The sequence below is a fragment of the Dromaius novaehollandiae genome, chromosome 1 (genome assembly GCF_036370855.1).
Source record: "Dromaius novaehollandiae isolate bDroNov1 chromosome 1, bDroNov1.hap1, whole genome shotgun sequence".
Classification (NCBI taxonomy): domain Eukaryota; kingdom Metazoa; phylum Chordata; class Aves; order Casuariiformes; family Dromaiidae; genus Dromaius; species Dromaius novaehollandiae.
The window spans coordinates 122,026,225-122,039,173 of record NC_088098.1 but is presented as its reverse complement, the minus strand read 5'-3'; the positions used below and the strand labels follow the sequence as shown (position 1 = coordinate 122,039,173).

General features: G+C 39.6%; 1 protein-coding gene across 1 annotated transcript in view; it reads left to right on the top strand.

Annotated features, from left to right (window-relative positions):
- Positions 1-12,949, top strand: part of WDR4 (WD repeat domain 4) — a 23,711-nt gene extending 10,762 nt beyond the window's left edge. Inside the window, exons 7-11 of the mRNA XM_026098017.2 lie at positions 527-625; positions 6,489-6,553; positions 8,121-8,304; positions 9,202-9,271; positions 11,820-12,949. Coding sequence (XP_025953802.1) covers positions 527-625; positions 6,489-6,553; positions 8,121-8,304; positions 9,202-9,271; positions 11,820-11,998 — 597 coding nt within the window. The 3' untranslated portion in view covers positions 11,999-12,949. The remainder of the gene's footprint in view (positions 1-526; positions 626-6,488; positions 6,554-8,120; positions 8,305-9,201; positions 9,272-11,819) is intronic.

Sequence of the window (12,949 nt, the reverse complement as noted above, 5' to 3'; positions counted from 1 at the left end):
AGGCTTTTGTCTCTTGTTCTTTTGTAATTCTTCTTTAAGCATCTGTAGTGTTAGTGTTTTGTGCTTTGTTAGGGCTGTCTTTCATTCTTAGGAAATTCTTTTATGACTCTGTTTTTCTGGGGAGGTGTTTAGTTTCTCTCCAGGAGGTTACTAAATCAAATGAGAATTTGATTGATAATAAGAGTAGGGGAGGAGAAGGGCAACCTGAAAGTTTGCCATTTAAAAATACTGAGCACAGGTATTATTGTGCTATTTGAGACAGACTTGAAATTCATTCCTTCAGCTACCCAATTTCCACTTCAAAGGGAGAATTAAAGTTAGCATGATTGAATAATTTAAAATTGAAGGGAAAAATTATGTTAATTAAAATGCTTTATCTGCAGTTTGAGATCTTAACTAAATGACTATTTAGCAACTTCTTTGGGAAGCTGTTCAGGGAAATGGGATTTAGCTGAAGGCCACAAGTGGCCTCTTTTTGCCTGAGGTACTGTTAGTAGTCAACCTGTGTCCACTTGAATCTGTCCAGGATTGTACTGTGCGACTTTGGGAGTACAGAAGCGGGAAAGAAGTGTACTGTTGTCATCTAAGCAGTATCAGTGAGCCTGAGGCAACCAAAACTGACCAGGTATGGCTTGGCTGCGTGATAAGCTGTGTGTGTAATTGCTTTTGCTGTCCCCCTGAACCTTGTGACTCCCAGTGAGCCTGAGGCAACCAAAACTGTCCAGGTATGGCTTGGCTGCGTGATAAGCTGTGTGTGTTATTGCTTTTGCTGTCCTTCTGAACCTTGTGACTCCCAAACATGTTTATTGCATTTTATGTTAGGAATGCTTCCTTTCATGCAGTGGTTCTGTAAGGCCTAGAAACTGTTAAAATAGCTGGGATTTGGAGAAAGGAAAAAAGTTCCTGAAATTTGTTCGTGTCCCACGTGCACTTCTTAAAATGCCAAGCGGAGACTAAAAGAAACTCTCTACAATTCTTCCCAAATATGAGTTCTGCAAGCTGGATAGGAAAATTGCCTCAGTCTCTTAGTCAGAAAATATCTTATAAAGCTAGAAAGATCTAAAAATTAACCCATTTTAAAAATATTAAAATAGCAGCTTTAACACCATTTGAAATTATATCTGAGCAAAAAGCAGTTTTGTAGTGTTTGTAACAAGTTACCTGAAAGAGTATTGCCCTGTGTAATCACTAGGCTTGTTATTCCGGGTTGTTTGAAACTGGCCTTTGTCCAAAATAAGAATGTAGAAGTCGCGTGTGAAAACTGAGCATCCTGCAAGAGCTCTCCTTCTCCTGCAGCCTGTATGTGAATAGTGCAATACATACATGCTCGAGGTGCTAATGTGACGCACATCCAATGTGAGCACTGATTCTGATAATATTTGCTCTCTGGTTTTGTTCTTTCTCGTCACGTGAAATGGCGTGTGATCTCTTGGCAATGAAATAAAACTTGTTTTTGTCCCTGACATGAACGTTACCTCTGAGCCAGGTGCTAATCTGTTGAGTCATTTAAGAGTTGTTCATCTTAGCGCCCATCTTGCTGGGTGGGTTTTTTTCATGTGAAACTCTTAAAATACTTATTTTTCTGAAGACCACAGCTGTCTTTCAATTGTTTGATGACAGGGAAGCCTGTGGCATGCATGGCTATTGAGGCAAAAGTATCACAGAATTCATATTCCAGCTGAAATCCCATTGAATGCGTTCTGAGCATGTTCTGCTCTGCCTCTTCCAGTACTCATGAACTGTTCTTGGGGATCCCTCAGAGATTCTTTGCTGTCTGCGTAAGTCTGGCCTGATTTGGGTAGTGGGAATCCCAGATACTGAATTGGGAGCACAACACAAGGAAGGACTGAGCTCCTAGGAACAGACCTGACAACCCAAGGTTTCTTCTGTGTGGAGGACATGAGCAAGTTCTTCTTTGCGCTTGAGTGATAGCATGCAACTTTCTCTTCTATCTGTACGTAAGCCCTTGATGGTAGCCACTTGCGTCACAGAATGTACAGCTTAGATATTGGGACATTTGATTCTTGGCCTAGAGTTCCTGTTTGCAGGAACTCATGATAATGTCTATATTGACAATTTAACCTGCTCTTGAATTTGAAAATATACTTCAAACGGCTACTATCCATATGCACAAGGTCTCTGGCTCATGTCAGCTGGAGTCTAGTCCTTGAACTCTGCATTTCGGAAATAGCTACTGCTGTTTTTTTCAGAAGCAGGAAATGTAAGAATGGGTGTATGGACTTAGGTCAAAAGTCCACCTAGCTGGTATCCGTCTGGGTCCAGCAGGATTGGGGGTGGGGTGGGGGTTAAGACTGGAGGAAAAATTAAGACTGGGGCAAACCTACCAAGTTACTTTGCAAGTATAACCTTCTTAGAAACAACTGGATCAGGGAGTTTCCAAGACAAAGTGTTTAGTCTTTGTGTTTAAATATAGCTAATGAGTGTTTGTTTGCAAACAGCATAATTTGATATCCATTGAATCTCTGTTTTCAGTAATGCTGCAAGGTATTTCCTTTGGGGGGAGGGATGGTCTTATGTTAAAATACTTTGTTTTCTAGCTTTATAGGACCATTGAGGACTAATAAGTAACTTGCTGTGAGCATAAAAGGAAGAGGGAAGTTGCATTATTACCTTTAAAAATATTAATTGCTCCTTAGACTGGGTTAGCATTTAGTAAGATAGCTTGCACGTAAGTTAGTGATGCTTAGTCTCACACTGAATGTGAACTCCATTGCTTAAAGACAAGTTTGTTCAAAATAATGCTAAACTGTATAATGAATCTGGAAGGTGGCATTAGGTAATCTAACAAATGTTAGAAAACAAACAGCAACTGATCAAAAGGAAAAGCTTCAACTCCTTTAGAATGCTTTTGAAGTTTTTAGAACATAGTTTGATGATACTTGCCATCTCCTGACACACCTGATAATGTCCCTTCTGTGGAATACTCTTTATATGCTTATGGAGTCTCTCAGTAGAAATTAGGTGTGGGCCCTGGATTGTTTCAGAAGTCTCTGATTAGTTTCTTTCTTTACTCCCGCTGTGAATAAACAATGACAAAAAGGGAAAACACACCAACTGAGCATGAGTTAATCAACTTTATTCCTGCAACGCTTTGCAGTTCCCCTAGCCATTGGAATGCACTGTGTGTCTCCTAATGGTCTTTTTGGAAACCTCAGGCTGTTCCTTGAATCTGCAAAATTCTACTTACTACCAATTCTTACAGGCTTTTTAAAATTTGTCTCTAATAAGTATGATGCAAATCTAGTGTTGTGGGGTGCAGAAGACTCGGCTTCCAGAGTTCATACGCGTTTGTAATGATCATGAGGCAGAGTCCCAGTGATGACAGACATATTAACGACAGATTTAAACCTTAACGCTGTGGAGTGCCATCTGTGTCCCATATTGCTATACAGTTATCAATATGTACTTTTGCGTTACTAGCTCTGCACTGTTTTAAACCACTGTATGACCATTACATTAATGTATCACATGACGTACTTAATAACTGGCATGCTGCTTCCAGGCAGGATTATCCAAATAGTAATTCTGAGAGATTGTTTCTCTCTTGATAGCCAACAGGACTGAAGGAAGCCTGTGCTTTTTCTGGCATTGTCTTCTCTGGTGTTTCTAAAGCTGACTATGTCCAGTGGTGACATTTAGCACTCCTGTGCATATAGCTGTATCAAAGGGCAAAATGTTCATGACCTGGTCTGACATCTATATTCCGGATGTAATAGAACAGTTGCTTCAGTCAGCATTTTAAAGGTTATAACTTGTGTGCTGGGTGCTAATGACTCTGACAACCAGAGAACAGATTGGGATATAACTGCTTCTTTTGCTTCAAGTTGAATTTTATTTTTGTACCATTGGTACCCACTATGAATGCACTGAAGCTTGAACTGAACAACTTGATTTCATTATTACTATGTTTCGTCAGTAATGACAGGTCATATGAGCATGTAAGTGTGGGTTTATTTTCATCATCTGCCAAGCAAAATATGTGTTTTGGGAAATGAGGAGTGTTCTTGAGCAGCATAGTGTTGGCTTCAGCAGAAGAGTTGCAGATTCCCCATTCATTTTCCCACTACAATAGGAGTAATTCTCTAATTCTGTAGTGCTGCATAAGTATTTTTCCACCTTCAGAGCTTTCACCTCATCTGATCTTACTGACAACAGAAGCTTGTTTAAAGTCCAGAACATGAATCGCACTACTCCACCCCAGTGCTTCAATACATTAATTTTTCATAGGGTTTCTTCTTCTCACAGATAACAAAGTTAATTTTAAAATGTTGGCAGGCTGATAATACTGGCACATAAATACTGAATCAGTAAAGAGAGTATCAAGCGAACTTCTGTTCATCACAGGCTTCTCTTATAGCTTTTCTAGGCTTATAGTCAAGATACTATTCTGGGGCTTGCATTCACTTCAGTGATTGTTAACTTACCTAGTGTTATGTTAAAGAAAGGAAGGAGCTTGCAAAAAAGATGCCTTTTCCTGTCTCTGCCCAGCTGTGAATAACACTTGGTTCAAATCAAAAAGTCTCCTCCTCCCTCCCTCGGTGGAGAGATGCTGAATATTACAAGTTCACAAAACTCTTTGTCTGACAAAGTACTGAGCTAAGTAGGTGGGTACTTCCCATCACTGCCTTTACATCCTACATGTTTGCCATGAGACAGTCAGAGAAGCTTTGTTATTAGAAACAAAAATCACTTTTTTTTTTCTTTTTTAATATCTTGTTCTATTTCCTTAAATGTCTAAAGAACCCACTGGTGGTTGACAATTGGAGCTGTCAGTTCTACTCAAAAGCTACAGTGTAAATGACTCCATACTGCAATAATTAGAATTAGATGTGTTAGGTACAGTGACCCTTTCTGATTCAACCCACTCAACCTCATCCTATCCTGTATTTGAAACCATTAGCATTTTTTACGCTTATGTTATACAGGAGGCCTGGGTCCCACTGTCAACTATGGAATAACACTTTATATTTCTGCAGTGTAGCCCCATCTGTTCCAAAGAGCTCTTAAACATGTCTTTCTTTTGATGGTGGCCTTTTAGAAAATGTTTTTCTTTCCAAAGAAATGATCAAGTATGTGAGCGAGAAGTACATGCTGCTAGGTGGTGTACATGCTATTGTTCTTGCTTGCTCCTCCCCACCCCCCAATCTCCCCCTCCAAAAGATTGTATCACACAATGAATTCTTTTCTTCTCTTCCTGGAGATGCACAGTGTAATTTGTTTTTGGCTATATTTGTACTGTTAATTAACTTTCCTGCAGTTGGTTCATCTTTTGGTAGTCATATTGGGTACAGTGGACAAAAGCATTAGTTTCTTGTATTAAACTTGCTGTCTTGAATGTTTGGAAGCTACGCAGCTTGTTTTGCTTTCCTAGATTGATTGCAGAATTCCAAAATAAGTCCCCTGACAATGCTGTACATCAGCTGCTAGCTCAAAGAGTAAAATCCTTTGGTTACTCCCAAGTTCAGCTGCTTATGCTGGTGAACTAGGGCTTCTGTCCAGTGATGAATGTCATCTCAGGGAAGAAGGTGAAGGCTGGGAGGGGTAAAAGGAAAGGGGACTTAAGGACACATCTGAATTCTACAGTCAGAGTGACAAGATGACATTTTTTCTGCCTTAAAGGGTATGACCTATTGCCTCTCTGGCAGGACGGTTTTATTAGGCAGAAATGATGGTGTTATCACTACCTATATACATTATAGCCAGCTTTTTTGCTTTTGCAGCCTCATCTTTCACATTATATAAGAGATGCTTTCAAAAAAAGCCCCAAGTTTTTAATTACTACTCAGGTAGCCTCAGATCAGTTGCTGTATAGTTCAAGTAGTGTGATGTATCCAGCCAAGACATTTCCCTGATTCCTCCTGAAATAAAATTATGTTTCTTCTAAATTAAAAGTGATTTGTTTAAATGAGGAAAATGTCCTGAGACAGTCTTGCCTTGCTCTTCAGAGCATGTTTCCTTGTTGAGCAGTATGGCTTCACCCAGATGTGGGTTGAAATCTGGGACAACCCAGCAAGGATAGTGGCTATGCATCACTGTTTTCTTTTTAACAAAACACAACGGTCTCTAATGTCTTGGGCTTACAATCTCCATTCTAGCTGAGCAGGCTTAACATTGGTATTTTTACCATAAGCATTGAAGGAGAGAAATTTTTAAAGTTGGTATATTCTCCTTCAGCATCTTATCTGTTAGCTTGTATCTTAAGTGTAGTTCATTAAAACCTTTACATTTGTTGTCTGGACAACTGCAAAACAAGAAGTGTGGAAAACTTAATAAAACTACAATCATTAGTACAAAAAATATATTTGACTGCAGTTTAAATGTAATCGTGTTATGTGGCTTACTATAAATTAAGACATCTGCTAAAATTTAAAGGCTAAGATGTGGAATTAAATGTACATTTTCTGTCTATAAACGGTCTCTAATTTATAATGATGTGTCTCTCTCTTTTTTTCTCCTCTTCCTTATAGAAATACACTGTGTCAAGAATAGTCTACTGCTGTCAAGGTGGTTATGTTGCCATTATATGCGACTGGTAAGAGTAAATGGAATAATAGCTAAAGTCTCATGAGTCCTGTAAAGGAGAGAGAACAGCTTTCCCTGTTGGCTGTCTTAGCTTTCCCCCGGTCTGAACTACTTGATACTCTGGGTTTTTGAGTGTCATAGGCATGTCTGTGGTCTTGCAGGAAATCTGTGAGTCCTTATTGTACTTGATCTGAATTCAGAGTTCAGTTATAGCATTACCTAGCTTAGTTAGCTTTTGCAGAATTTTGTGCTGCTTTTCCTCCCTGTAACAGCAAGGCTAGGATGAGAGCCCTAACTGATACTCAGAATGTCTCCTGAAATTGTTGTGCTGGATCCATGTAGTTTGGGTCCTGTTGGTTCAGGATGCTGTGACACCAGAGCGCCCAAAATTCTGTTGCCGTGTTCTGTACCTGTAAATGTTTAAAACTACAGTTTTACTTCAGTTTAAAACCATGGAGAGCCTGTATAGACTTTTAGGTTCAGACATATGTGTTTTCATTAGGAAAGAGCACTAGGGAGCAGCAGGGCCAAGAACTGGGGAACTTTACTGTCCAACTCACAGGGAAATGTCTTGTGGGGATGGATAAACATTCTTCCCTTCTCTTTCCACAGCACCTTAAGCCTGCCAAGAAAACTGTTTTAGCTTACAAAATCTTGGCAAGAGCAAAGGGAGAGACTGCTAGAGCTGCCTGTATGGTGAAATCGGCAATCTGTGCCCCTGATGAACTTACTCTTTGCCAGAGTAAGAAGCCTTAGCTGCTTCCTATCACGCATGCTGCCAGGCCTAGCAGTTCTGTGCACGAGCATCCAAATTGGCTCTGGAAGTGGAAGCAGTTTCAGCAGAGGACTGTATCTGTGTTAGTTAACTCTGGTGCCACACCGCACTCTGTGTTATGTTTTTATTTCAACCTCCACAGAGCAGCATTTCTAAACAGTGTTGTCATGTAGACATAGTAGCACATTCAGCAGGGAGCTGAGAGATCATGCTTGAAACACTGTAGACCTATCCAAGGGATGTTAGGAAGCTTTGTCCATGGAGTCCCTGTCTGGTAGAGGAAATGGATGCTGACAGGAGAGGTGGAGATGACTGCCTTGCCATTGTGGTGCCTGAATCCTGTTCTTTAGCCACTTCAAAGCTTCCAGTCCTTCTCATTCTCTTCTCCTCTTCCCTGGCATGAAATTCTTTCTGGTTTTGTTTTTACTGGTGCTCCTTCAAGTTAGGCCCTGTAGGCTGCTTGTGCTGTGAAACAACACTTATGGAAATCCTTAATAATCCTTGCAAAATTCCCTTTACTGCCTTTTCTGCTAAATGAAAGGCAGTCTGACTGCTCTTTCTTTCATATAACATTTGAAAAGCCATTTGACATTTGGGGTATCTGCAGCCTTTGCCTCAGACCATGTAAGCAAACTGCACTTGGAATGCTATGGTTTTTTTGTTTTTGTTTTTGTTTTTGCAATTACCAATGACTTTACTTTGGCTGTGTTTGGAATTGGAGTGGGTGGTTGCAGTTTGCTGTACAAGTGATGGCTGTAGGTGGATTTGGTAATTATGGTAATTAAGTCTGTTCTCTCAAAAGTATTCCCACAGTCTACATCTTTCAGCTCGATGCCATTGCCCAGCAGCTAGTTTACAGACAGCAAATCTCTCTGAAACATAAAGGTTGGGACATTGCATTTGAGGAAACAGGAGACTTCTGGATTTTACAGGAAGACAGCGAAGCCCCTCTTCTGTTGTACAGACCAGACGATGGACAGTGGAAGGTAGATATTTTTCTCATGGTAAAATCATGGATATTTTGCGTCATCTTCAGGCCACAGCGAAAGCAAAATAAACAATGCTCTGTGAAAGCTAAATGGCAGGCTTCTCTGTTTATGTCTTAAGACTGAAACTTAAGTCTTGGATACATCTCATTCAACTTCTGTCACCTGTGTATATTGCAAAGCTACTGGAGAGCTTGTTATGACTGCTAGTCTTGTATCTTGAAAAGCTAACGTGTGGCATAGTGGGATCAAGTGGAGTAGTTGTCAGCCACTGCACTCAGTTCTTTAAACCACTGCCTCTGCTTTGTGTGTGCTACACTTGATGATTTTAAAAACCCAAAACAAAATTCCCTTGTGATTTTTCTCAGTTACGAAAAGGAATCCCTCCAGTGGATCCTGTGGAGGGCAAGGCATTCTGACAGCATGAAGATTAAAGTTATTAGCATTGAGAACAAGGAGTCAGAGTTGGGTGATATGCTATCAAGTATGCTAGTCTCTGTAATAGCTTATTAAACAACTGGAAATTCCCTTGTTATCCTAGCAAGTCTCAAACTAACAGTGGTATAGTTGTGAGGTGATTTTAAATTAAAATTCTAAGTATTTTTTTTGCCCCTGAAGTGTTCTTTGTGAAATCCTTTTCCTCACAAATTAGTAAGTGGGAATCCATTTTCTTTTCCTTCAAGCTGTTGAGCTTCCCTAGCAGAACAGGTAAACTCAGGCCAGGTTTCTGTAGTGGTCCTGGAAAGGAGGAGGGGCCTAAGAGATCCTGGGGGATTATACTTACTCTCCTTACACTGTGCTTATCTGAGAGCTTTTGCATTTTTCAGTGCACTGTGAAATTTCATATTCCTTGTTCATTATGCTCAAAGCATCATGCAGTGTTCCTTCTTTTCCCAGCCTGTAACTGATGACAAAGGATTACAGAAGATGTCAAAATACCTGCATGACAACTGGACAGTGTTTGAAGGTGAGATATTTGTCCTAAAGGCCCTGGAACTGCAATTTTACAGTTGAAGTGTAAGGTTTAGGAACAAGATCAGAAGTTCAGGTCAGTTTTACTGGCTGTTGAAGAAGCTTAATCTTGCCAGCTTCTTCACTCCATCTGGGATGTCACTGTGATTTGTAGTCCTTTTGTGGAGATTAGCATAGATAACAAATTAAAGTGTGTTTAGGCTACTCTTCTCACAAAATGGTGCAGATGTCTACATCTGAATTACAGCGTTAGAACTGTTTTACATAGACAGCTTAGCATAGGGATGTATCGTAAACACCCTGTCACTGTGCTGCAGAAGTCTGTCTTAGTGCTGTGATAGCAAATGCTGTTGTGTTCTTGTCTCTTCCCTGGACATGAAACTAGTAGAAGTACAGTGGAGATGGTAAGAATGGAGTAGCCATGGAAGGAACAGGTTCTCTGTAAAGATGGGTGTTTCATGTCAATCTTGGTAAGGCAGATTATGTGGAGCCTGATGTGTTTGAAGGATTTGACCCTGAATCATCAGATCATCATAAATGAAGTCAATTTGTGTCAGGGTTTGTTTTAGCCTTGATTTTTGCCTCAAACCCTGGCAGAAAAAAAGTGATTTATTCATGTGGAAGCAACCTATGTTTCCAAGGTTATGTATTTAAAAGAACACCAAACTTTATTTAGAAGCTGACAGTGGTGGTTGCAAGGTAGGGAAGGGATGTGGCATATATTAGTGTATGTCTCACTATGTATTAAGAGTTGATTAACTGAAATCTCTCCCTCCTGGATGTACTTTGCTGGGAGATCAGAAGCCACCTTAAAAAGGCATTACACTCACTAGCTTGCTCTCAGTCTGTCCTTGGAGGTCATACATAACGGTGATTGATCCACACAGATAGAAGAGTTGCAGGAAAGTGCAGTCTAATTTAAAGTCGTCTTAATGTCTAGTACTGGATGGTTTAGGGGATAGCTGTTGTTACGTTGTGCTCAGTCTTTGAAATCTAAAAGGAAGTCAAGTGCTCCTTTGGAAGGGAGAATGTTTGCATGTAGATGTTGTGGATTTGATAAGTTATAGCCAAGCAGGTGGTTAAAAGTGTGAGATCTGAGTTAAGATGAACAGAAGTGAAAAGAGCAGGCAGGGGAATGCGTTCTGAGCATAATTTGCCAGTGTAGCAAATTACTATGATCTGCTACAGGCTGCTGCATCTGCACCTGGGAAAGATGGACTGCTCAGATGACAGGGTCTGTTATTGTTAATTAGTGAGGGGAGGCTCACTTGATGAGCACTTATTCCAACTGCATAATTAGTGCTTGAAAAGGTAGTTACTTCTCTTACAAAAGGTGATCATTATATTGCTAAAATCCAATCTTCTTAATGCCTGCATAGCCTCCTTTTTGCCTTTTATAAACTTGTTTCGCCTAACTGCTGATTCTGTAGGATTTAAGACATGTAGATCAATTTTGAAATAGATATTGAACACTTTGACATCTTGCTGTAACTGATGCCAGAAAAAGATCTTGCAAGATTTAGTACAGACTGGTCAAGTAGAGAATAAAATGGATACAGCATGCAGTTTCTCCTACAGTCAAAGCTGATGAACAGGTTACCCTATTGTATGTGTGAAACCTTCAAAAGTAAAAGCATGCATGTTTCCAAGTACCAGAGAGGGACGCTTGCTTTTTTTTGTGTACCAAGAAACGGGGATGCTATAAGTACATTATTATGGAGCAGCAAGCTTGCTTCAGGACCATGCCCTAACAAATACTGGATTTCCATGCTTTTATCCTTTAAGAGTTTTTGGAAGTGGAAAAAAAGGTAGGAATACAAAAAGAATTAAAAACAACTGGCTTTGTCAGATAATCCTCTCTCAATTTAGAAACGTGGACCTAGCCTGCTGGTCTTGCTCTGTTCTCCACAAAATGATATGATTAGTTAGCTGTTAAATTCATCTAAACTTAGTCTCGGAGGTGCTATGATTAATACTATGCTACATTAATAGTAGATTCACAGAAGTGTAGCAAAACCATCGGGTGAATGGCTAGAAATGTGTATGTACTGCTGGAAACTGTCCCATCACCATTTGTACTCTGCTTTTGGGGGCTTATTTTAAATTAATGCTCTAGGAAATAAGTCAGCTAAAAAGCTAGGTAACATATGCCCTTTGCAATGCTTAAGTACAAGGGAGGAATACCAAAAGGATGTCTAATAAAAAGTTACTATAGCAGTAGTTTTAAAAACAGGAGCTTTGAAGTTCTGCAAGTGTCCCACATGTAAAGGAAGTTGTGTGTCCTGTTTGCTTGAAAGTCAGGTGCCTGCCTCTGTATGAGCTTTTTGACTAAAAATGGAGGCTAAGCTTGGCTGTCTGAATGCAGGAGAGATGCTTCCAAACACAAAGCAAGCTTAAGCAATAGAAAAACTGATGTTTAATAAAGTGAATAGGACCACAGTGAATGAGTGGAAGTTGCACTGTACAGAATTCCAATACAGGAAGCAAGTGATGAGAGCACTAAGGGAATTAACACTTGTGTTCTTGTTTTGCTGCAATTGCAGGTTTTGTTGGTGCAGAGAGCCACTACAGCAGTCTCTACAAGGCTTCTTTTGATAACATGGCCACCTATCTACAGAGGAAAGAGGAAAGGTTACAGCAGCAGAAAAAAAAAAGAAAGGATCTGCAACATGGTTCTAATGGACAAACAAAAAAGATTAAAACCGACAAGTCATCACTATGACACTACCTGTTGTTAGCTTGTAACTTTGAGCAAGCTGAAAGGAACTGATCTTGCCCTGGACTGTTAAATGTAAATTATAGAGGAAGATTTGATTTAAACTTTTATTCAGATTGAGGTTTTTAGGTAGCCTGATACAACAGTACCCTGCTTGCAGCAGGTGCTGCATTTACTATATGCCCAAGCTTGTAACAGCATAAAAATGTTAGTACAGTCTGAGAATCTCTGATGCATGATATATGAATATTGGAGATGTTATTTTCCGTGAAACAGGATTTCCTTTTTGCCTACTGTGTTCAGGCTTGCTTCTTCAGGTGGAAGTGCACTGATTAAAGTTGACATCTTTTTTTTTTTTTTTTTTTTCTTTTTTTTTTTTTTACTTTAAGGCTTGTTAGTGAATGTAACTGATGTAATGTAACTGGTTATGGAAGAGGGAATATTGCAAAATTGTTGCTGTATATGAAAAGTTGTAGCTGTTTTTACCCTATGCTTCAGTTTATATAGTAGGGCTTCTGCCTAGGTTCTGATTGAGTGCTTCTTGTAGCATATTTCTACAAGGAGTGCAAAAACAGATTTTATACACTGGAAAGTAAAAGTAAAAAGTGTCAGTCAACTTTGTGCTATTGGAAGAAGATTATTCTATTGCAATATGATCCTAGTGTGTCTGAAAATCATTTGAGAGGCCCATGAGCAATACTTGGAGTGTATTCTGCTTCTTTCAGCAAGAACTCTTTCATGTTGAAATTAGCCAAGAAACACATCTTTTTGAACAGTTATCAGTAAGAGCCTTACGGAATTACTTGTTGCCTCATCACAAGGCAGAGGATATGTATTCCTCTACCAGCTGCCATCATGTCTACATAGAATCTAATGTACTTCAGCTGAGACTGTAAAACCAAGTGTAGAAATCTGTATGATCTATTAAATATTAAGAATTAGCCTATGAACCATAAA